Source organism: Peromyscus californicus, unplaced genomic scaffold (assembly GCF_007827085.1).
Source record: "Peromyscus californicus insignis strain IS unplaced genomic scaffold, ASM782708v3 Scaffold_4__1_contigs__length_199733344, whole genome shotgun sequence".
Classification (NCBI taxonomy): Eukaryota; Metazoa; Chordata; class Mammalia; order Rodentia; family Cricetidae; genus Peromyscus; species Peromyscus californicus.
The window spans coordinates 126,214,448-126,238,410 of record NW_026294562.1 but is presented as its reverse complement, the minus strand read 5'-3'; the positions used below and the strand labels follow the sequence as shown (position 1 = coordinate 126,238,410).

General features: G+C 40.6%; 1 protein-coding gene across 8 annotated transcripts in view; it reads left to right on the top strand.

Annotated features, from left to right (window-relative positions):
• Akap13 (A-kinase anchoring protein 13) overlaps window positions 1-23,963 on the top strand; it is a 301,501-nt gene that overhangs the window by 134,083 nt on the left and 143,455 nt on the right. For all 8 annotated transcript variants that reach the window (XM_052761654.1, XM_052761652.1, XM_052761653.1 and 5 more), the window contains exons 6-7: window positions 13,946-14,138; window positions 18,818-21,917. In XM_052761654.1, coding sequence (XP_052617614.1) covers window positions 13,946-14,138; window positions 18,818-21,917 — 3,293 coding nt within the window. The remainder of the gene's footprint in view (window positions 1-13,945; window positions 14,139-18,817; window positions 21,918-23,963) is intronic.

The window sequence follows — 23,963 nt, the reverse complement described above, 5'->3', positions numbered from 1 at the left end:
CTTTATAATATTGGAGTGACCCATCTCAGGACCACATAGATGAGAGGTTCTGTACTGAGGAGATCACATCCTTGGGCATCTTCCCTTTCAACTCCTCTGGGTTTGGCTTTAGAGTGAGGCCCTGGATCTAGAACACAGTGGCTCTACCTCACTAGCTTGCAGTCACCAGAGTCACTGTCAAGGACATTTGTATCAATCATCATCTTCCTCCTCCTCCTCCTCCTCCTCCTCCTCCTCCTCCTCCTCCTCCCCCCCCTCCACCTCTGTCGCTGTTCTGCTTCAGTCACGATGTGGTTTGAACCAGATGAAATTTGTGCAGGTGCTTTGCTAAACTACATGGTGATCCATTTGAAAGTTTCGTAAACTGGTGTGTAACAGCATCAGTAATGTGAAGGCCACTAAGCTGTACAACTCCAATTTGTTTGATTGGTCTGCTGGGAATTCTTTTTTGTAATATATGTCATGGTTTTCTGGAAGTTAAAATTAGTAGAGAAGTGGGGAAAATTGCACAGCAGCCACTTTTGAGTGGGAAGCCGCCCTTCTTGAGGCAGTGTCACAGGTTGGTTTTAAAAGGGCGTACGTGTCTTTAGAAGAAAAGAATTTCTTTTAAGATTGTCAGCTCTAAAGAGTGTTGACATAAAGTGCTGAGGTATTTCAGTTGCCAGTAAGAGCCAGTCTACAAGTATTTATCTTCATAAGCTTTATCTGATTTTTAGTATTGGTTCAACAAATAGTTATTTGTTGAATGCCTGAATTTCACTAGAATCCATAGTTTGTACATTGCAGATATTATTTTAGCCTTACAGTGACCTTTCTGAAGAAAATGTTATTTGTGATTTGTGGATGAAAACTGGATGCACACAGAACTAAAACAACTATTGAAGGATACATAGAAAGTGCTTTAACACAGACAGCAGTGGAAGTACAAGGCCAACATTCTTCTCTGTAGAACTGTGACAGAGAGAAGACATTCAGGGAGACTACTGGGATGCAGGATGAAACAGTGCTTAACTACAGAAGGGTCGTCTACTTTCCATGTAGCCCTGGCCTCTGTATGCAGAACACAAGATCCTCACTGTAATAACGTTACAGTTAGAGGGCTCATTAGGATTTTTAAAGTATGATTGGTTACACCCATGCTATTGTCTTTCTTTTTGAGTCTCAAAAGCCTGATGAGTGGGTAGAATAAATACTATTGTCTCTACTCTATAGTTGTGGAAACTGAGGTGAAGGAAATGAAGTGCTTTACCCACAGACACAGACCCGTAAAGTAACAATTAAACATAGCCTGAAGTCTCCTGATGACATTTGTAAAGGTGCAGGACACAGACCCAGAGCCTTATAAGTAGCAAGTACTCAGTCACGGACTATCATAGTAGGCAGTATTAGTCCTTCTCAGAGGGTTTGTGCTTATAAGTTTTTGAGTCCTACTTTTAAGACACTTAACCTTGAAACCTGAGTCCAGTCAGGCATTTTGAATAGCTATGTGTACACATCTCACAATAGAATGAAGAACTATTGTGTAAGATGTTCTGTCAACACTGTGATTGCCTTTTTGGGGTCCTCTTAAGGACTTGATAAATGGATCCCAATAGCTTATCTATTACAAAACAAGTTTGGAGCCTTTGCTTTTGCTTAAGAGGTGGTGGAAGGATAGAATAGATGCATAAACTTAGCTCTAAAATAATGGCCAGAGAGAAGGATCAGCCTGACTACCATCATTCTTGCTTGTTACTCCTGATTCCTTACTCAGAATGTGATCTGAGTCTTGTGTTTTGTAAAGATGAAATTGTAGAACTGGTTGGAGATGGGGAGGACACTAATATTTATCAAATGCAAGTAGCCACCTTGTCTTGTACACAGTGCTGTTTTGGAGCTTTTAATGGCTTCTCACTTCAAATATCTCAGCAAATATGAGGTGTAGTCCCTGCAGTATCTTAAGTAGCTTGCCCAAGGCTATATTCACAAGCCTGACCTTGGGGTGGGAGGGGCATACTTACTAGCAATGTCAGGTTTTTAGTTGGCAGTGTGCTGGAAAATTGCAAAGTGTGTATCTTTTCTGAAAATGATGAGCTTTATTCAACAATGATTCCAATTACTATATACTGTATTTGTACTAGACATTTTTAAGAAATACTTATTCTCTACAACCTGTGGAGGGTGAGGACATTCTCTCCATTTCACAAAGAAACTGATAGCAAAATGGATAGAGCAGGGATTTGTACAACTCCAAAAGCTGAGTTTTAACATTGCTTTAAACGTTCTATAAAAGATAAGTGGGTATTAGAAGTTAGTTGGGGCCGGGCAGTGGTGACACATGCCTTTAATCCCAGCACTTGGGAGGAAGAGGCAGGCGGATCTCAGTGAGTTTGAGGCCAGCCTGGTCTTCCAAGTGAGTTCCAGGACAACCAGGAATGTTACACAGAGAAATCCTGTCTCAAAAAAACAAAAAGGTATTAGTTGCAATCATAAGGCCTTCCCTAGCATCTTTTATTTAAATCTTTCCTCTCTGCTGTATGATATTAAGTGGCTGGAGCCGGTGTTCATTCTCTATTGCCATGTAATGTTTAGGCTAAGAGTTGCTCATATTTGTGGAATAACAGAGCATCATCTACACTAGCATTCTCTGTGGCAGCAGCCTGTGATTTGGCTTGGACTATGACGTTTAGTAGGTACAGATCAGAAAATGAAGGATCAGTTAGAACACCTACTTTATAAATTAATATAAATAATATGTGCTAATAAAATATGTATTAAAGATAGTTGTATTGAATAACCATTTTGCAAAAAATATTTGGTCCAAATTGAGTATTATTAGCATGGAATGAAGTTGTGTGATTTAAATATATATATATATATATATAATCCTATTCATTTATTACAGTTTGGTAATTGCACTTTTGACAGCTTGTTTTTATAGTGGAAGGACTTCTTCGTATTATCATGCATTAGATTGCCCTTCAGTTATTTAACTTGTATGTACTTTTTCATGTCACATCAATAATAACTATAATTAGTTGGATTAGAAACAATCAAGTCAGGAAAGTTTTTAATGGCATGTTTTCTTGAAAGCATTTGTATTAACATTTTTAATTAAGCCAGTTGCAAAACTCCTTCACTGCCTAAATTGGCTGTCATTATATAACAATCATTTTGACAATGTTTTGTTTAAATATTTAGTGTCTGCAGGCACAGAAAAGGATTTGTATTCTTTAAATACTTTTATTAAAGTTTTGTTTTGATATTAGTTAGTGAAATTAATGAATTAGATGCCTAACTTTTTTCCAGACACATTTTCCTCGTGTTTTATTCGTGGATTGAGGGTAATTTACTCTAGTTAACATTTTTGTATATAATATTTGGAGATGGCAGTATTGTTTTTCTGTTTTTAATTTTCTCTATAAAACATGAATAACTTATAAGCAGAACTTTCTATTAAAAGGCAAATGGCTTAAATAGGATGAGGTAGCTATAATTTAGAAATTTTTATAGTTTTTCATTTTTATCTTAATTTCATTTATATAACTTATTTGTTGTATTTGTATATCCATTGGTCTATGTTAGTGTACATGCCTGTGTAAGCACTTAGAGGTCTGACCCTGGTTCCTGGTATCCTTCTTTATTGCTCTCAACCCTACTTTTTGAGACAGTCTCTCAGTGAGCCAGGAATGCCCAGGTGGCTAGATCGGCTCACCGGTGAGGTTCTAGGATCCACCTGATCCAGACCCCTCAGCTCCGCAGTTACTGGCCTAGGCCCCCACCTCTGGCTTTTTATGTTGGTGCTGGAGAGCTGAACACATTTGTTCATGCTTACATAACAATCACGTTACCCTTTAAGCCTTTTCCCCAGTATTCGTAATCTTCTGAAACATTAATAAATGCTGTTTTTAGAAGTTTATAAAGATCTGATGTTTGTAGTTCCTGCTTATACCTTTCAATTTTTATAAACATTTGGCTGAAGAAAGATAAAATGTTCTTCCTAAGTTATCTAATACTAGTACATTTTCTCCATACTGATACCCTAAAACTAGTTGTCTTGTCTATATGAAAATTAGTAGTAGTTCTGCAGTTAATGACAACAGTTTTTATAGTCACTGATTGTTGTAGCATTTTACTGTCACAGTAAATGTATGTTTTATACTGTAGCCGGTAGGACTTCTGTATTAAAAAGCATATAAGAAGGTTTTACTTTACATTTTGGAGAATGCTTATTTCCAGTATCAGAAGAGCAGCTTCACTGGTAGGATGATGTAACCTCTGCATTCATTTGATCACTGACCACATAAACTTTCAGTAGACAGACAGACATTTCTTGTTCCAAATGGCAAAACTGGACTTGGATTTAGTTTCATAGGTCTGTGATTCCTCTTGTATAAAATTGAGGAGGGGGGGGTGCCGGGCGGTGGTGGCGCACGCCTTCAATCCCAGCACTCGGGAGGCAGAGCCAGGCGGATCTCTGTGAGTTCGAGGCCAGCCTGGGCTACCAAGTGAGTTCCAGGAAAAGGCGCAAAGCTACACAGAGAAACCCTGTCTCGAAAAACCAAAAAAAAAAAATTGAGGAGGGGGAATCTGTAAGTCATAAGTGTTTTAGGGCTAAAAGTATGTTTGTAAAGTTAGAAACCTCACATGACTTTTATCTGAGGAATTAGGAAAGAAGGTTCCTTGGGAATATTTTAACTTTGAATATGATACTGCCTTTCTTAATCATCGACTTTCTTACTGTTTCTTGGTTATGCTTACCCTGAAACTGGGACACTGTCTCTTGAAACAGTAAAAGTCCCCTACCCCTTTGGATTTGGAAGGAGGGTCATTAATAATGGTAGGTGGTATGAGGGGCATTGCCTGACAGCCACCATAAGAAGATCTCTGTGCTCACCTGTATTATTATGTCATCATCATCTGATAGCACTCAGCAACCTCCTTCTGATTTTGTCCTTTGGAATTCTACCAGTCCCTGTGATATACCACAGTTTGCTTTGTAGTGTGAGGCATACAAACACTGGGCTAACTAACGCTTGGTGTTCTTGTTCATTTGTCCTCAAAATGCACTTAGTGTTTTGTCCTTATAGATGAGAAAATTGAAGTGCAGAGAAACTATAGTCCCAAGATCACACAAGTGGTTCTATTGGAGTAAGGAAGCCAAACTAAGGCTGTCTTTTTCTAATTATGTTCTAATTACTCCTCTGTAAGTTTTTTTCTTTTCCTAATTATTTAAGAAGAAAATGTTTACAACACGGTACTGATGATAGATAGGGCTTGCTAAATTATGTGTCTTCTTGGCTTTTCTTTTCCCTTGTTCTTCTCCTGTGCTGGTTTTTTAGGGGAGGGTAACAATTCTGTCTCCTGCTGTAGTTTGGATAGGGTTTCGGGCTCATATATTGATCCTCAGTGCAGTGTTCATCGAAGGTGAGGCACTCTGGACAGCCCTAAAGTCTGAGAGGACCACACTGGGAAGAGACGAAGGCAGTTCTTATAACCAGACCTAGTTATAAAAGCCTAAGCCTGACCCCACGTCATTCTTTGACTTTTGTCTAGTATGACCCCGGCTTCCGTACATGCTCTGGAATTCTGTGCCCTCCACCATGAGGTGACACAGCCAAGGAGAGTCTTCCCAGAACCAATGCTTTTACTTTAACTTTTAGCCTCTGAACTAACTAACTAATAAACCTCTTTTATTTATACCTATCCAGTATTTCATTATAGTACTGAAAATGGACCAATACATTCCGTACCTCCACCCCTCAAAAAACAGAGAGGAGGAAAGCCAGTAAAACTCCTAGTGAATCTGCATATATGTGGGTATTTACCTGACAATACCTAGCTAAGACGATAGCTACGATAGCTCCGTTTTGAGCAGAGTAACTCGTTTCGCCTTGGTCTACTTGCTTTTCTTCTGGAACTTAGACTTTTCAGCTCCATTTCAGTGGAGTTGTGGTTGATTTTGTAAACACCGTTGAGGTTTGGCAATGTTACAGTGATGTGGCTTCATGAAAAATATTGCAGTAGCTCTCAAATAAGGAACCAGATGTTGCAGTTCCTTGTCCAAAGTAGGCTCAGGGCAGAACACCCCATTTGCGAGGGCTGGCCTGAGTGTTTTTGTCTTTTCTTAAAGTGATAGTACCAAATAGGATGGGCTTGAGATATTCATGGTGCTTGAGCAGACAAGTGTAAGTAACAACTTTCAAACTGATGTATTATTATATTTAGTCTTCACTAAAGTTTTTCCCTAGGTTTTTGTTATAATTGAGCAAAAAGTAGCTTTGGACTCCCCCTGAATGACTAGTGTTACTAAGTCTAGAAAAGTGTTTTCTTTGCAGTTAATTTGTTGAAGCTTTTCGTGTATGTTAGCATTAAGCCTGATTTTTTTTTTGAAGTTGCAAGGTGAGCAGGTAGAGAGATAAATTACTGATTGTTGTGTAGCTAGGTTATTCAGAATTAGTTGAAGTCTACTATAGGCATATTGAATTTTGTTGAACTGCATATGTAAACTCTTAGGTTTATTGCCAGTTATAGACTCTCAATTTGGATGCTATAACCCTATCTCTAGAGAATGACTTCTAATCTATATTATTCTACAATTTAAAAATGTATTGTGCATCCTGTAAAATCTATGAAAATAAATACCTAATATGCCTGATTGAATTCTGTTACATATTATATCAAATTTTTGTGCAGTTTGGATGTTGCTATAATTTGAAGCTACTACAGAGGTAGGTAATGTTGGAAAGTAAAAAAGAGGCACACGGTTTTAGAATTGAGTCTATGTACAATTTCTGACCTTTTGATTTTATTAGCTGGGGGTTCTGGAGGCAAATTACCCCTCAAATCTAAATTTCCTTACATGCAAAATGCAAATGCAGTGATACTAGCCCCAGAGGTCTAAAGATTAAGGCTAATGATGTCTGGTTTCTTCCTAAGCAGCTAATATTGTTTGTTAAAGTCATCCTTTGGATTTTCTTCTTTTGTATACCTTCTAAATGTTTTGTTACCACCACCAAGAATAAAGTCCTAGTTCCCATCAGGACTCACACTGCTCTCACACACAACTCTCAGACCACATTTCATAAACAGTTTCCCCATTCCCATTGCTTTCTCTGCCCAGCTACACTGGCCCTGGCCTCACCAGCCAGCTCATTACTACCTTGGGTCCTTTATGCATTCTGTGCTGGTTGCTTGAAATTCCATTAACTCTACTTGCTGAATCTTTATCATTAAAGTCAATTTTCATTGTCGCCTCTGAGAGCTTTTCCTGATGAATTCCATGAGGAATTCAAATTGTATCCCTCAGTAAAAGAAGCTGTGTTTCAGTAGGATCCTTGTATCTCTTAATTCTTCACTAATGTATAACTAGTATTTAGACTCATAATAAATACTGAATATTTGTTTAATGTTGGAGAAAATATATAATTTATTCTTTAAATGTCCAGAAATTAATATTTTGAGGTATCTTAAGGTTTGAATTTGAAAGCAGTACAAAGAAGAGGAAGGCTTCAGGCATAGTGCATTTATATATAATAAAATGGCATGCTCTTTGGTGTTATCTTTTCAACAAGATTTTGGGAATTTATTCATAATGGAAAAGACCAGTATGAACATCAGAAACAAATACTCATATTAATGCATTTTCAAGTACTGAGGAATGACAATAGCTTCCTGTGTTAACCCAGCCCCCTCCTATTTCATAAGATTTGTATTTGCATTTTATGGCTCACATAAGAGCAAGTCAGCATTTTCTATGAATATACTCTGGAACATTGGTAAATACATTTTCTTTTAGGGCACATATGCTTGTGAAAACATTAAAATTTGCACATTCACAGCACCTCATTGTATCATTTTAAAATGTAATCTAAAACATTTGTGTTTAGCTTTACATATAATCTAATCTACAAAAGCTACCAAACTGAGCAAATACTTTGCTGGAAATAAATAAATAGGCTTTGCTCTTGCACTGTAGTTCTGTGAAACCTTAGTTTATTTATGTTTCATCTATATACAGAATATTGGTATTTTCACTTGGAAGATTAAATGTGGTTTTTGTTGTTGTTGTTGAGATTAGATAATCCTTTACAGTTGCATTTTGTTTATTGTGAACTATAATTTGCTCCCAGCATTTCATATTTGGTTCAAGGGAATCAATTATCTCAGTAAATTATAGAAGCCCTTAGTAACATGGCTATTAAAGTTGATCTTTGGATGCTTTTGATATAATCATTATCATAATCACTAATAATAACCAATTGTGAACTGGACTTTTAAAATATCCTGAATCCTAGTCAGGTAAATTTTTAGCTTTGCCCAGGCCTATGTAAAGCATCCCTTTGATGGAGTAATGAAACCTTTTCCTATCAGTCTCTAGCTGATGTTGGTTTTTTTCTTTGTCTTGCTAGTAACCACTTCCCAGTATCTTTTTAAATTTCATTTCCCAAATAATTTATTTTTAGGGTTTTTACTTTATAATAAATTGGGAAGAAAAGGCTGTGGTTCTTTAATCATAGAGAAATTTTCTTCCTTTTCACTTAATTTATTGTACAGTGTTGTTATTAGGGAAGAATAATGTTCCATGTTGCTGCAAAAGTAGCAGATTAGGAGAGAGAAAAGTCACACTAGTTGCTGGGAATTGATCTCCAGACATTTGGAAGAGCAGCCATGGGGGCATAACACTGTATACATAATAAATAAATAATTTTTTTTAAAAAAAAGTCACACTAGTTTATGAAAAACAGATTGTTTCTTTATTGTGACCCAACTTATTGGTCTAATTGTTGGATGAGGTGACTACATTTCAGTAATAAATTCTGAAAAACTTAAGTGGGCTTTCTAACGATGTATTAGGTCCCTAGAAGCTTATCGGTTTGTTTATGGGTCTTTGTCTTGAATTTCAGTAACCTGATATATTGGCAAGTGAACCTCCTGACTGAAAGTTGAGCATCCTATCAGACTAATAAGCAGAATTTTCTTTTTCAAGTGGAAAAAGTAGTTTACAGAATCATAACTTTATTGTAATTTAAAGTCACTGATTTAATTAACAAATTGCTTACAGAATTGTAGAGTCTTTACATGGATGTTTATGAATCAGGTAATTTTAATGTTCAGTACAGAGACGTTAACAAATTCATGTTTAGATTTGTCATTTTGAAATTGTTTTAAATCTCAAGCTTCAGGTCATTTTTATAAGTATTCCTCTAGCCTACAGTTTGATTTTGGTCAGCAGTGCTGACGTTCTCTTAAAATGATTTTTAGGTGCCCGCCCTTCACTGTGAGGGATGACAGTGCAGTACAATGATATCATCTACCAAAGATGGAGCCAGGTGTGGGCTCAGCTGCTTACTGATTGGAGGTCAAGTTAGTCAGTTGCTTTTCACTTACAGCTTCAGCGTTCTCTTCTGCAAATTGGGGTAGTAATCATCTTCATGAATAGCTGAGAGAATAAATGGGAGGATACGTGTACATAGTTTAATATCTGATATTTGTTAAGCAACTAATAAGTGTTAGCAGTAAGAGGAAATGGTAGTGTGTATCCTGTATGTCCCTGCTCCTCCTCTTTCCATCTCTCCTTTCTGGAAGGAAATAGAAACTAATATTTTATTACTACTTTGTGTGTGTGTTTATATTTATATGTGCTCATCTTTCTCTTTATATGTCTTTAATTTTTAAGTTAACTCACTAAGAAAGCTACTGTTCCCATTTCTTTTGATTTTAAAAGTATTTTCAAAATAAACTCCATATAACGATCTAGGTGTAATTAAAACACGTTTCAATAAAGCATATTTTAGTGATTTCCCCATCCACTTCCCATTTCTCCCACTTTTCTGGCACCCCCCATCCACCATCCTCGCAGGCTTTCTTTTTTTTATAACACTTGAAAAATCTCTCATATATAGAATCCAAGTCGTTCATCCTAGACCAGATACTATATAAATGAAATTTTACTCAAACATCAACACTTTGCATGGTCCTCTAACTGCCCTGTGGCTTACCCTCTAGGGAAGCCTCAGTTCAACACAGATAAGTTTAAGGTGAACTGATACAGCAAATAGAGTGCTTTCCTCCTTTACGGTCAGGCGCGTAGCGGTGGGTCAGCTTGTGAACGACATGGGTATGACACCTTCCGGCATCACAGCCTTCCTTCTTAGCTGAACTGGAGTAGACGGTGCTCATTTCGGAACCTCTAGGTTCTGAGAATCTGGGTTGCCCATTTCTGTTACATTTCATTAGAATGTCACCAGTGCTTGCTGGGCTGTTGAGGAATTTGGCAGATGGAGTTGAGAAAAAAAATTTTTTTAAATCATAGAATGTTTGTGTGTTGGAAAGTGTTCTACCTGGAGTGGACATTGTTTTGACTCAGCAAGAGAATTTTCCCCCAAAGACATTTTGCCTCCTTCTGCCTTGGAATGACCCTTTATAACTTCCTTCTGTGGCATTCCTACAAAAAATCAGTCATTTCTACCAAAAGCACCATTATATGCAATGGGAGAGTGCAGGCTTTGGAGCCAGCCTGACTTGTATTCAGATGTATTATTCCCTTACTTATTGGCAATGCGCTGAGTAGGGAGGGTGTTAATTATTACTGACTTCAGCTGTATGCCAGATGTTCTTAATTTATTAACTTATAAACTTTGCAATTGCCACAACTTTATAAAGGAATTGTTACCATTTTTAATGTCAAATTGTATGCTCAAAGAGGTAAACTTGTAGCCTGAGTTGTTCCTGTAAAGTTTGATCTTCCCCACAGGTTAATCATTGCTAGTGTATATGGATTGTACCTTGAGTAAATGAATGAATACTTGAGCCTCAATTTCCTCACCCTAAATAGCTGTGTGCAAGTGCTGGTATGAAGATTAAATAATACACTTGAAGTATTTATCAAGATCACTGCATCTTAGAAGTACCTATTTTTTTCCCTAGAAATAGTATTTCTCCCCTTCCTTAAATAAATAAAAATCACAGAAAAATAAAAGAATTAATACCACCTTTGCATGCTTTAAATTGCTTGGTAATTTAACTTTTTGTGTTGATATTTTTTAACCTATAGGAAAGATAGAACAATAATACAGTGAACTTCTGTGTATTATTCATCTAAATTCTCCATTTGCTAACTTTTTGCTGTAGTCGTTTTATCTTTGCATATCTACAGGTATAGAAATATTTTTATCAAACTCATTGACACTAAGTCACAGATGTCACCATACTTTTGTCTCACTTTACGAATAAGAGCATTCTCTCATAAAATAGTGTGTTTATCAAAATTCGTCATTTTGTGATGGCGCATGGCTATAATCTTAGCATTGCATAAGCCAGAGCGGGAGGATTATGAGTTCTGGGCCAGCCTGGTGCTGCATTGTAATCCAAGAATAATGGGGAGGGGCTTGTAAACTGCATTAATAGACACTGGATCTATTGCAGTTGATTATCATTTTTTTTTATCAACAACCCAATAGTCATCTTGTACGTAATCTTCTCCCAGTGGATTATTATGGCCTGCGGGTTTCTTATTCTACTTGTGGTTTTTAAACTATGACTACTTAATGCATTGGGTCATTTTTTCTTTGGGTTTTCTGTCCATCCCCAGAATCAGTGTGAAACCATTGTAAACATCTTGAGGAAAATAGAAGATATTTCTACTTTGTTTCTCAGAGGTAGAATACCAACAAATACCCGGGCACCTGTAATGTGTGCTGGGGTTGTGTAGAACAGTGGAAACAGGGTATTTAAAAGATACATGTACTTTGTCCTCAGGTGAGGTTACAGATGAGTCATTAGACCACATGGTCTTGCTGAGCTCTGAGGAGGGTTTTCTGGAGCCATGCTAGAAACCACACACAATTTGGGACTCGCAAGAATGTTTGAAAACAGTATAAATTACCTTTGACAGTAAGATTAAAAGTTTGAAATCTGTTTCAGGATCTGCTTAAATGTGACAATTTAAGACACTTAATACTGTCTAATGTAATGAAATGATGTCTATACTGCATAAATGCAAGTTAGTAATAAAATACTTTGCTTTCATCATGGTGGTAGTTTTCTCACCATGATCTAAAAAGGGGAGGTAGAGGAAGTGGTAGAGATCTCTGTAGACCTTTCTGTACTATTTTAGTTCCTTCATCTACAGGTCTCCATTTCACTCACTTTTAAAAAGGTCTTAACCAGGGCATCCGAACTCACCAACTGAGAGAAACAGAATCTCTCTAGTGTATTTGTAGGTATGCTTTTGTGTTCTGCCAGACTTGGTTTAGTTACAATAAAATCTTTGTGTACAGTTTCCAATGTAGACTTTAGGTAATAACTAGGCAGAAGTTACAGCTTAGGAACAACTTAATCACTAATGGTAGATACAGGAAAGGCTTCTACTCAAGACAGTGCTGAGTAGTTACGCTGCAAATGGGAAGTAGACTGAACAAAGAAAGTGACTTTAAAATGAAAAATGTGCTGACTCCGTATAAAGAAGGTCTATGCTTTGAGAATGGTAGAATGTATGGGTGGACCTTAGTAAAGCAGGAGTGGGCAGTAACAGGCAACACAAGCTTGCACCTTCCCTGTGTTAAGCCCTTCATGTTCACTTTATCCATTTCTTGAACTAATGTTTGAACTGTCATATCCCTGTGTACAGATTATAGAGCTAAGATCCAGAGAAATTAAGACACTTTATGACATTATATAGCCAAGAAATTCAGTGCTTGGATTTGAGTCCAGAAATCTCAACTCTGCATTGTATACATTGTATCTGATTAACAGAAAAGACACAGTGCAGATTAGAGTGGCCAAGAAGTACAGCTGAAAACAGAAGAAGCTCCTTAACTTGAAGTGTGTGCCAAAATATATTCAGTGAGAATATCAAATTGTGTGATACACTGTGTGCGGCATCCCTGTTTGTTTTAAACTCACAAATCCCTTCAGCATAAAACCAGTGTACCTGATGCATTGCAAGTAGACACAGACATGGGTGACTTTATGAGCAGAGGTAAAGTTACAAGTGCTGTGTGTGACCTTTATAGAAGAAAGCCACCTGCCTTGAACAAACCCAGTGGATACACTAGCAAAACATTGATGAGAGAGAACTTGTTACTCCTTTTTGTGTTCACTGGTTTTAAAATGTTTTCAAGTAAACCTTCCTTCCTTATTACATCTGATGTTTCCTACATTTGTCAGAAAGATAGTTTCATGTTTTTAGTCTTAGGCCAGAAGTTGTTCATGTCTGTACTCAAATCAGCTTTATTTGTATACCACATATATTCATAATATAATTTAGCAATGTCGAGTTTTATTTTTATGTTTTTTTTTGTTGTTTTATTTGTTTGGTGCTGGGGATCAAACCCAGGATCTTACAGAACAATCAAGCCCAGGTGTTCTACCACTGAGCCACATAACCAGCTGAATTTTGTAGAAGCAGAGCTTCATTTAAAATGGGGTTTTCTAAGTGTGTTGAAGAGAATAGTATATATAACGTTGTAGTTTTCCCCTATGTAGTTGATACAAGAATTTTGAAGGTGTCTCATCTACCTAGTGATTCAAAGGAGTATCTTAAGGGGTTGGGGTGACTGGTTCTTCCCTTCCTAATGGAACTGAAGTTTGTTAGCATATAGTGTAGCCTCTTTATAATCCAGTCTTAATAGGCCTTGCTACTATTGAAGATCAGGTTGAAGCCATCGTCCTTATAGTTCATTATTTGATTAGTAGCATGATATTAACTATTTAAAGATTCCAGATTTCCCTGTCGTGATCAAAAGAACATCCTTAGGAAATTTTCCTAAACGATTTCTGCTCTCTTGCAAAGAGGAAAAGAGGATAGAGATACTTGTCATATGCTTGAATCATTGGGGCCACATAGACCCATTTTCTGCTCTGAAGGCTCAGAGATTGATCAGAAATATTACATCATCTTAGAATGTGAAATCAGTGCCTGGTAGTAGAATTTGTGTGTTAACCGGAGATTGCTTACTTGCAGGGAAAATGCTGGTGAACCAGATTCCTGGAGCAGTTTATCCTATGAAATCCCTTACGGAGACTGTTCGGTGAGGCACCATCGAGAATTGGACGTCTATACGTTGACTTCTGAATCTGAATCACATCGTGAATCCCATGGAGACAGTTGTACTGGACATATTTTTAAACTTATGAATATCCAACAGCAGCTAATGGTAAGGGAACGTTTTCATTTTTAGTTAGTTGTCTGCCTATCCCCCTCCCCCAACAAGTCTTGATATAATTAGAATGTAAATTGATAAAGCATTGTTAGTTTTCAGTGTTGGTGTGCTGGTTAGTATTTTGTCACCTTGACACAAGCTAGAGTCATTTTGGAAGAAGGAATCTCAATTGAGAAACAGCTGCAAGGGCTTAGCCACTGGGTGGGTAGTCTAGGGTTGTATGAGAAAGCTGAGCAAGCTATGGGAAGCAAGTCAGTAAGCAGCATTCTCCACAGTCGATCAGCTCCTGCCTCCAGGTTCCTGCTTGAGTTTCTGCCTTTATATCCTGCAATGATGGACTATACCTGAGAGTTGTAAAATGTAGTGAACCCTTCCCTTCCCAAGTCAGATTTGGTTATGGGGTTTATAACAGCTATAGAAAGCAAACTGAGGCAGTTGCCACTTACGATACAGAACTAGCAGAGGACTGTAGCTAGAGTTTTCCCGCCTGGCCCACAGTCAGGACAAATCTCTCTCACTTGCCAGTCCCACAGCCGCTCAGACCCAACCAAGTAAACACAGAGACTTATATTGGTTACAAACTGTATGGCCGTGGCAGGCTTCTTGCTAACTGTTCTTACAGCTTAAATTAATCCATTTCCATTAATCTATACCTTGCCACATGGCTCGTGGCTTACCGGCATCTTCACATGCTGTCTGTCATCATGGCGGCTGGCAGTGTCTCTCTGACTCAGCCTTCCACTTCCCAGCTTTATTCTCCTCCTTGTCCCGCCTATACTTCCTGCCTGGCCACTGGCCAATCAGTGATTTATTTATTAACCAATCAGAGCAACACATTTGCCATACAGAACATCCCACAGCAGAGGACTGGGATTTTCTTTCCTTCCTTCCTCCCTTCCTCCCTCCCTCCCTCCCTCCCTCCCTCCCTCCTTTCCTTCCTTCCTTCCTTCCTTCCTTCCCTCCTCCCTTCCCTCCCCCCTTCCTTCCCCCCTTCCCTCCTTCCTTCCTTCCCCCCTTCCCTCCCCCCTTCCTTCCTTCCTTCCTTCCTTCCTTCCATCCCTAACCCAGAAGCTATCGTCAGTCAATAACTGCTCATAAAGGAAAAATTAGTTTTCTCCAATAGTCTCACTGGGTATACAATCCCACTTAAGGACAAGTCCCATGCCCAGCAGTGGGTAGTCAGCACAAAACAAACTTAATTTTGGTGTGCAAATGTTTGTGTCCCTGCACCTCTGTGTTTCCAGCGCTTTTTATTTTGGCTCTTTTTTTTCTCTTTGTTTGTTTGTTTTGTCCTATTCTGGTTTGCTTCTTTTTCTTCTATTTTATTTTATGTGTTTTGTTTTAGGTGCCTGTTCGTTTTCTAATGAAAGAGAGAATGAAAGTGTGTGGATTTGGGGAGCTGGGGGAGGGGAAAGTGTGATTAGAATATATTGTTTGGAAAAAAAATATCTATTTTCAGTGTGTGTGTGTGTGTGTGTGTGTGTGTGTGTGTGTGTGTGTGTGTACGCCCTTTTTACTGGGCTTGTGTATGGAGATCGGAAGACCAGTGTTTGAGTTGGTTCTCCTTTGGTTGTGGGTTTGGGGGATTAACTTAGGTTCTCAGGCTTGCATGACAAGTGCATTACTCATTGAGCCGTCTTGCTGGCCCATACAGCTGGGATCTTTAAATTTGAAATTCCTCCCAAATTGCTGAAGTAGCGAATGATACTCATAGTCACTACAGATGTGCAGACGTATAGCGAGTAGACCAGAATGTCATAAGAAGACATGTTTTTAATGTTTTAGAATGATAGGAGGCCAGAATTTCTAGATTGTTGCTAAAGACCAAGAAGGGAACTGACTCCTTAGGAAAATCCTTTCACCACTGTTCAGGGAATGATGATAGAGCTGCCATGTTTAAATAAATAGTTGACAGTTTAAAAGGTCATCTGAAAACTAAGGGTTTTATAATCCACTCAAACATTGAAGATAAAATGGTTGCCAGACATAAAATCATTACAGACTCCTTGGTAGCATTTATTGTGGGTAATATAGACGTCATATGGCTGCATCTCTCTGGACTGTAGCATCTGAGAAGCTAAGTTTAGGTAATTTTTCCACCCAGTTTATTTCAAAGCTGATTTGATTTGGAAACAGCCTGGTAATAATTTTATTTAAGGTCATCTAGGGCCAGCTCGATGCCAGGGGCGTCTTTGGGAGCAAGCATTATTTCTGAGACAAGTGCGTATGTCTATGCATCCTGTGCATGCAGTGCTCTCAGAGGGCAGAAGAAGGCATTGTATGCCCTGGACCTGGAGTTCAGTGAGTTGTGAGCCATCATGTGAGTCCTGAGAGTAGAAACCAGGTCTCTTGGAAGAGCAGCCAGTGTTCTGAGCCATCTCTCCAGCCGCCTTCTGCCTTTCTGAATGATAATTGTTTCCAACCTGCCATTTTCCTTTGAATAGACTGTTTTGAAATTATTTTTTTCGCTTTTGAACTCTCATTTAACGGATAGTCATCTAATTAAGAAAGCTCAGCTTGCACATTTCAACATTACTTTGACTATTCTTTAGGCAGCACTGTCTACTTGTTTCTCTGGTCTGCGATGTTCACCTTTCATCAAGGGTGTTGATTTGCTGTCCTGACTTTTAGGCGAAGTGTTAGCCTGCTGATTTTGAATACTCTTAAGGAATATAGCATAGACACATTTAGGGTAAAGTCTGGGTTTTGGCATACTCCTCTCATAGCAAGGATAACACCTGTTACTCTTACCTGCAAACTTTACAATAGCTTTAATGAGCAGGAACAATCTGATGATATACTACTCAGTATATTTACAGATTAATAATGGGTGTATATAAAATTATTTCAATAGGCAAATAATAAATGGAGAACAGATATTTTCAAATAATTATGTACCAAGTAGATAGTACTGTAACAGTCACTGAATTTTGATATTATAAACTCATTAAGGTTTGACTCTGGTTGGTGTCTGCTTTCCTGAGCCTTGTCTGCATATCCATGATATTTTTATATTTATTTTTAATTGTGGAGGGGCAGGGGTACATGTCAGGGAGTATGTCCACATAAGTGCAGGTGCACTAGAGGCCAGGGAGGCTTTTGAATTCCCTGGAGCTGTAGTTAGAAGTGGTTGCAAGCTGCTTGATGTAGATAGGTCTAGTGCTGGGACTAGAAATCTCAGGCCCTCTGCAAGAGCAGTATGCGCCCTTCAGTACTGAGCAATCTCCCCAGTCCCTTTTCTGCTTACTTTATAACTTTCTATTAACTGTAAATTTTATTTAGCTTTTCAACATTCTCTCTCTCTCTCTCTCTCTCTCTCTCTCTCTCTCACACACACACACACACACACACACACACCCACACACACACACAAACACAGACACAGACAGTAGTAGAAGATAAATTAGTCTTCATAGTTTATATAACAGTGTTGCATTCTTTCTATGAACTGTAATTGTTTTAGCCATTTCTTTCATATTTGCTGTATTTATATAATAATATAAAAAACTCATAAGCTATGCATGATAATGTGAACCTATAATCCCAGTGGTCAGGAGGCAGAAACAGGAGGATTAAACAATTTTGTAGCCAGCCAGTCTACATAGCAAGTTTCTCCTACATAGTGAGGGCCTTATCTCAGAGAACAAATAAGCAAACAAAACTACATTACCCAATAATTTTAAGGTGGCAAAAACTATTTTTTGATAAGATTTTTTTTTTTTTTTTTTTTTTTTTTTTTTTTTTTGGTTTTTCGAGACAGGGTTTCTCTGTGTAGCTTTGCGCCTTTCCTGGAACTCACTTGGTAGCCCAGGCTGGCCTCGAACTCACAGAGATCCGCCTGGCTCTGCCTCCCGAGTGCTGGGATTAAAGGCGTGCGCCACCACCGCCCGGCGATAAGATTTTTAATACCATGCAGCTCACAGGACCCTTGACAGTAGTTGGTAGTATATGTTCTCTTTTACTTAAGATTTAGTATGGATACCACAAAAACCACTTTTTATCAAACTGATACATAGTCTCCCTAATTCTGAACCTACTTAGTTCATGTATGTTGAGTTGAACATGTTTTGAGGATATGGTTATGTGGCTGAATATTGTGATTGAAAAGAGTTCTAAAACTGGTTAGGTTTTGGATTTACATTAATATTTGAGGCAGATGGAAGTAGACTCTGTGCCTACGGATCCTTGTTGACTGTTATTTGAAGATGCTTTTTAAAAACAAGGCTTTTGAGGCCTCATTTTTTTTTTTTTTTTTTTTTCCGAGACAGGGTTTCTTTGTGTAGCTTTACGCCTTTCCTGGAACTCACTTGGTAGTCCAGGCTGGCCTCGAACTCACAGAGATCCGCCTGGCTCTGCCTCCCGGGTGCTGGGATTAAAGGCGTGCGCCACCACCGCCCGGCTTGAGGCCTCATTTTTAATCTGTTTTTTAATATGGAAATCAGTCACTGAGTAGAATCTAAATAAACTTACATCCCAGTTAACACACAGATGTGGACAGAGGTTGCTGCCTCCTGAGTTAACTGAGAAGGCTTGGAAAGACCGTTCTGTCCAACAAGGCTTTGCTTGCAGGTGCCAGTGGCATCTTTTTCCCCTGGCCGGTTTTGTTTTGTCGTTCCCCCTCCCCTTTCTTTTCATGGTCCTTTTTTTCAAAAGTGTCTCTGGTTTCCTCCTAGAAAACAAACTTGAAGCAGATGGACAACCTTATGCCTTTAATGGTGACAGCACAAGGTTCTCCCAGTGTGCCCAGTGCCCCAGAGCCAGATGGCCAGTTCCTTTCCGGTGCCCCAGAGCCTTCTGACCACCAGCAGCTCTCTTCTGAAGAGACCAAGAGCACTCTGTGCTGCCGAGGGAGTCCTGGGAGGAAGGCTGAAAGGTCCTGTGATTTGTCAAGTGCGGCTGAGGAGAAAAACGTAGCCTGTTCTCCTAAGAATAAAGATGTGGTAGGGAGGAAAGGGGAAGAGGAGGAGCCAGCATCTGCCGTGGGCTCCAGCTCTGCTGCATCTCATCAAGACAGCTGCCTTCAGAGCATACCCGACTGTGGATTAAAGGCCACAGAAGGCCTTCCATCCTGTGGAAACAGAAATGAAGTAACTGGAACAAAATATTCTGGAGTGGCCACAGGTCAGCAGCCCCCGAGCAGCCGGGGCAGTGTGCTTCAGGAAGTCATGGTCACAGAGCCAGGGAGATGCCAGCATTCTTCTGGAAGGGAGCTCCTAGACAGATCTTCAACAGATGCTGGTGCCCCAGAGAATGCAGGGGAACTAGAACCTAGCTCACTGAACCCAAGTGCTACCATCCAGAAGAATAAGCATCAAGTAGGGGAAGGCACAGAGGGAGGATTTGAGAATTCTGATGTCAGCACGGCTGAGGCATCCGGTGTTCAAGCTTTACACGAACCTGTGGAGAAAGCCAATATTACAAACCATGTCTTTGCCACCAGCGCCCTGGGTGCCAACATGGCTGCTGAGTCTTTGCCTGCCTTGAGTCCTGGAGAAAGCCTCATTGAGAAAACTGGAACGGAAACTCGGGAGGGAAGTTGTGAGGAGAGAACTGATGCTCTAAGTGTCCAGAGCTCTCTGGTGTTTCCAGCTGCTGCGAAAGACAAGATTTCAGGTGGACCAGCACCTGATGCTCCCCTAGCAGGCCTGTGTGAGACACCATCACCCTTGGCTTTAACCTTTTCTGGGTCAAAACCAGATGGGATGCCAAACCAGAAATCAGAATCTAATTCATGGCATGCTCCAAGCCAAAACAGCCAGGCGCTGCCCTGTTCTCCAACTGTGGCTGGTACATCTTGTACTGCGTCTTCATGTCAGCAGAACACAGTGACTTCTAGTGGCGAGTTGGTTGTAAAACACTGCCATGGTGAAGTTAGTCTGCGCGATAGCACAGTAGTGCAGCCAAACACGCAGGATCCATGCACCGCCCTCGGCCCAGAAGACCCACAAGCAGACACAGTCACTTCTGACACTGTAGAAACTACCCAGGAATCTGTGGGGGTTTGTCCTCCCTGTGTTCTACATGCAGAGAGCCAGGGAGAAGATTTAAAACAAGATCCACCTTTAACAAATATGCTGGAGGATATTTCACATTTGCCTTCAGTTGTCCCCCAAACCGAGAAAGAACAAGTGCCAGACTGGGTATCACCACCAGGCAGCAGTTTCTCTCTGGCAAGCAGTCCAGAGAGTGAATCAGTAACCAAAGATGACGCACTTTCTCCTGTCCCCTCCCAGAAAGAAAAGGGAACAGCAACTCCTCAGCTCCATAGAGCTATAGCTTGTAGAGATGGCCCAGATGGAGATTCAAATGATCCTGGTAAGCTAGGAGACAGGGCCACTGGCCCGTCTACACCCTCTGCTGTAGAGCTTCAGCCCAGCATGGGGAATACCAGCCCCGTAAGCTTTGGTGGAGATCACGAGGGCCCCGGGCCAACAGCGACACCCGAAGTTCTGAGCGACTCTTCACTACAAGGTGTGGATAAAGCTCTTTTGGTCTCTGACTCTCTTCTGCCTGAAGAAGGTGGCAGTCTGGTGCTTTCAGAGAGCTCAGCAGCTCTGGGGCAAGATGACAAGGATAAAGCAGTGAGGTGTTCCTCCGTTGAAGAAGACATGCATTCTTCAGAAATGTCAAGGGAAAAGGAGCGAACACCACCTCCTGGCCAAGAGATAGCAAGGTCATGTGGAAACCCTGTGCCAGCTGTGTGTGCTGGGGAGAAAGCAGTACAGCCCAGTGCCTCACCAGGCACACCCTCTGCCGGTCTGAAAACAGAAACGAACCACAGCAAGGAAGTGGCCCCACAGGTCTCCCCGCCGACTGAAGGTGGGGCTAGAAAGAGCCTGGTGCCACCAACAACAAGTCTGGCTGCAGATTCAAAGCAGAAAGCCTCAGATACAGAGCAGAGCAGTTCATCTCTGTTGCCAGCTCTGCTTCCAGATGGGTCTGAGGCCCTTCATTGTAATCGGCCTTCTGCTCTGGATGTTGGTGTGGATACTCAGTTCCAAGAGAAAGCCCATGCTTGTGAGGTAAGCAGAAATGTGATGGAAGATGTTCCAGTGCCTAATGCTTTATCAGCTCCTGCTAAGCCCAGAAGTGAGGATATAGCACACCCCGTCAAAGACAGTCCAGTTTCAGAGTTGTTTAACCAAGAGAAGAAAATGACTCCACGTCTGCCAGAAGCTTTACTGGACAAAGGTGTCACTGGCTCACAGGAAGTCATAACCCCAGAGATAGTACCACTTGATTGCAAGGGAGAAAAACTGGAGGGAACAGACCTCAGCTGTGCCATGAGTAACTCTAAAGAAGCCCCAAATGATGAAGATACAACGCAGCCTCTTGCCAGGGACCTCCCCACAGATCCAGGACCCTCAGCTCTCAATGACAGTGTCCTCCCAGCTGACTTGAAGCATGTCACACAGACCTCAGTCCAGGGAGAGGAAAGGAATGCCGCCTCTCTACCTGGAACCCAAGCTGCACCTGTCCCTACGGGGGCCGACCCCATAGAGGAGACCGCCACTCGGATAGTGGAGGCTGTCATCGAGCGAGTCAGGGCCTCCAACACACTGTTGGCTAAAGGAAAACTCAGTAATCCATCACTGTCCATCCCAGAGACTGAGCAGCTGCAGAACGTTTGCGCAGAGAGTACATGTGCTTTCCTACCTGGGGAGACCCTGCCAGTGGATAATACTCATGCGGAAACCACTGGGAACTGTGTTGTTGAAACAGAGGAACCAGAGAAAATGGTTCCACCTGTCGACAGGCCTGAGCCAGCACCAGGTAAGTAAGCTAAGCGTTTTATAAAATTAACAGCTTCAGAAGCATGTTTCTGTTATGTACCGGTAAGAGTGTGGGTGTCGTTACTGTTTTAAGGTCTGGCTTGCTCAGTAGTGTGAGCTGCCAAGTTCATAGTCAGTACTGTCAGGAAACACGTGTCATCTTGAGTTGGACAGATTTTACTTCCTGTATTATAGACGCAAAGCTTGGGGGTTTTTTTTAGCTTACACTGGAGCCGTGACAGTGTCTAAATCCGGAAGACAGTACCTGCATCTGAGATGGTGTCAGTCAGACAATTTAGTTCTTTTTCTTTAGAACCATGGAACACAGTGCTGAAATGAATGTGCTTTGTCTACAAATTAGAAACTCTCCCAAGTCATTGTCTGTATGTAACGTAAGGGAATTTAAAAGTCAGGCTGCCTTTCCGAACAGCTGTTTTCAAGAAGTGCTCTTTTAAATGAACATCTAAAATGGTGATATTAGGTCACTGGTGGAGTCGGGGATTTGTACTCCCTCCTTTTCCTGCCCGGGGAACAGACTCCCAGGTTTGCCGCCTCGCCTTCGGGCAGAGTCTGGGAATGCAGGGTCCTGCACAGCACAGGGGTAGGATACAGGATTTCCGCCCAGGCCCAGCCTGCTGTGCTGCTGTCAGACGGGCAGACCTTGTGTCTGCTTATCTTGGTGAAGCAGCTGCACTGGGCAGATTGCTCAACACAGGCGGCCTGTTCCATCGGTGGGTAACCATGTCGAGAGAGAGCAGAGAGAAACCACCAGTGCTCAGTGGGATGAACTCGCTCAGCAGAGCTGCTTACGGTTTTTGAGACTGAAGCTGAAACTGGAGTCGGAATGGCTGTCCATCTTGTCTTCTGAAGTCCCTGAAGGTCAGTTGGATGCAGACTTTTATGCCACCACCTGCTACCAGCTGTACCATGCCTCTCTGATGCTTTTTTGATAGGTTTTTTTTTTAACTGTTGGCAATGCTTTTAAGTATAATGCATGTTAGAATTGGGGGGGGGGGGGGGGGCGGGGGGTTGGAGAGAAATGAAATGAACAAATGAAAAACAAAGAAATTCTTTGGGAAGACGGGATTTAAACACGATGCCTATGCCCTGATGAAGGGCTTTTTGGCCGTTTTAAAGCCCAACTTCCAGCAGTGGTTAAGTGATTTAAGGAAGCTGAGGTGGGACTTCAGGTTTTTTAATTTAGTACTGTTTTAGGTTGACATCTATCTCAACATTGAAATGAGGTCTCTAATACTTAAGACAAGGCACCAGGACACATCTATTTTGGGGGCCTTGGCAGGTTGTCATTTCAGAAGCCTGGGAGTGGCTGTAAGTTGATGCCTGACTGTTTTCCTTTCTTTGGGTGCTCTGTCCTTGGCCACCCTGGGTGGGATTAGTTCTCCTTCTTGTTCTGTGATCACAATTTGACCCTAGCAACTGTGAACTATGAAGTTTGTGTCTGTATCACTGGATCAGAAAAGGTAAAAAAAAAAAAGAAAAGAAAAGAAAAGAAAAAAAAAACCGGCAGAATCTTAGACTTTTGTTTTTAAGTATATACAACTGTAATAAAGATACTAAGAAATGGTGTGAAGTTCTGAAGAAAGAAGCTTTGAAAGTTAGTGAGTTCGGGGTTGGGTATCTTGTGTAGATGGGTTACTTGTTTTGTTACCAAAAGGACTCAGTAGGGTTGGTGCTCAGCCTCTAACTTCAAAAAAAAGTAGCCAGTGGTAAAGAAATTGGTGCTTTCTTCACGAAATAGCCAGGGTTGAGGAAAGTCCCTGGTTATGTTGCCTTAGAAAAAAAAAGCACCTGAGTGTGATCTCATAGCCAAGGGTATTTTTTGTGAAGGTTGGGTTTATTCATGGATTGTTTTATGGGTCAAGTTTAGTTGTTGATTGGGAAGGAGCCTGTAAAAGAAGGGAATGTGACCCTGGCCTCACCGAAAGCATTGATTGATCGCCGAGTCTAGAAGGTTGATGGTGCTTGACCAAACCAAGCTAATCTTACAGTCTTCAGTGATCAGTTTACGGTTGTCGCTGGTCCATAT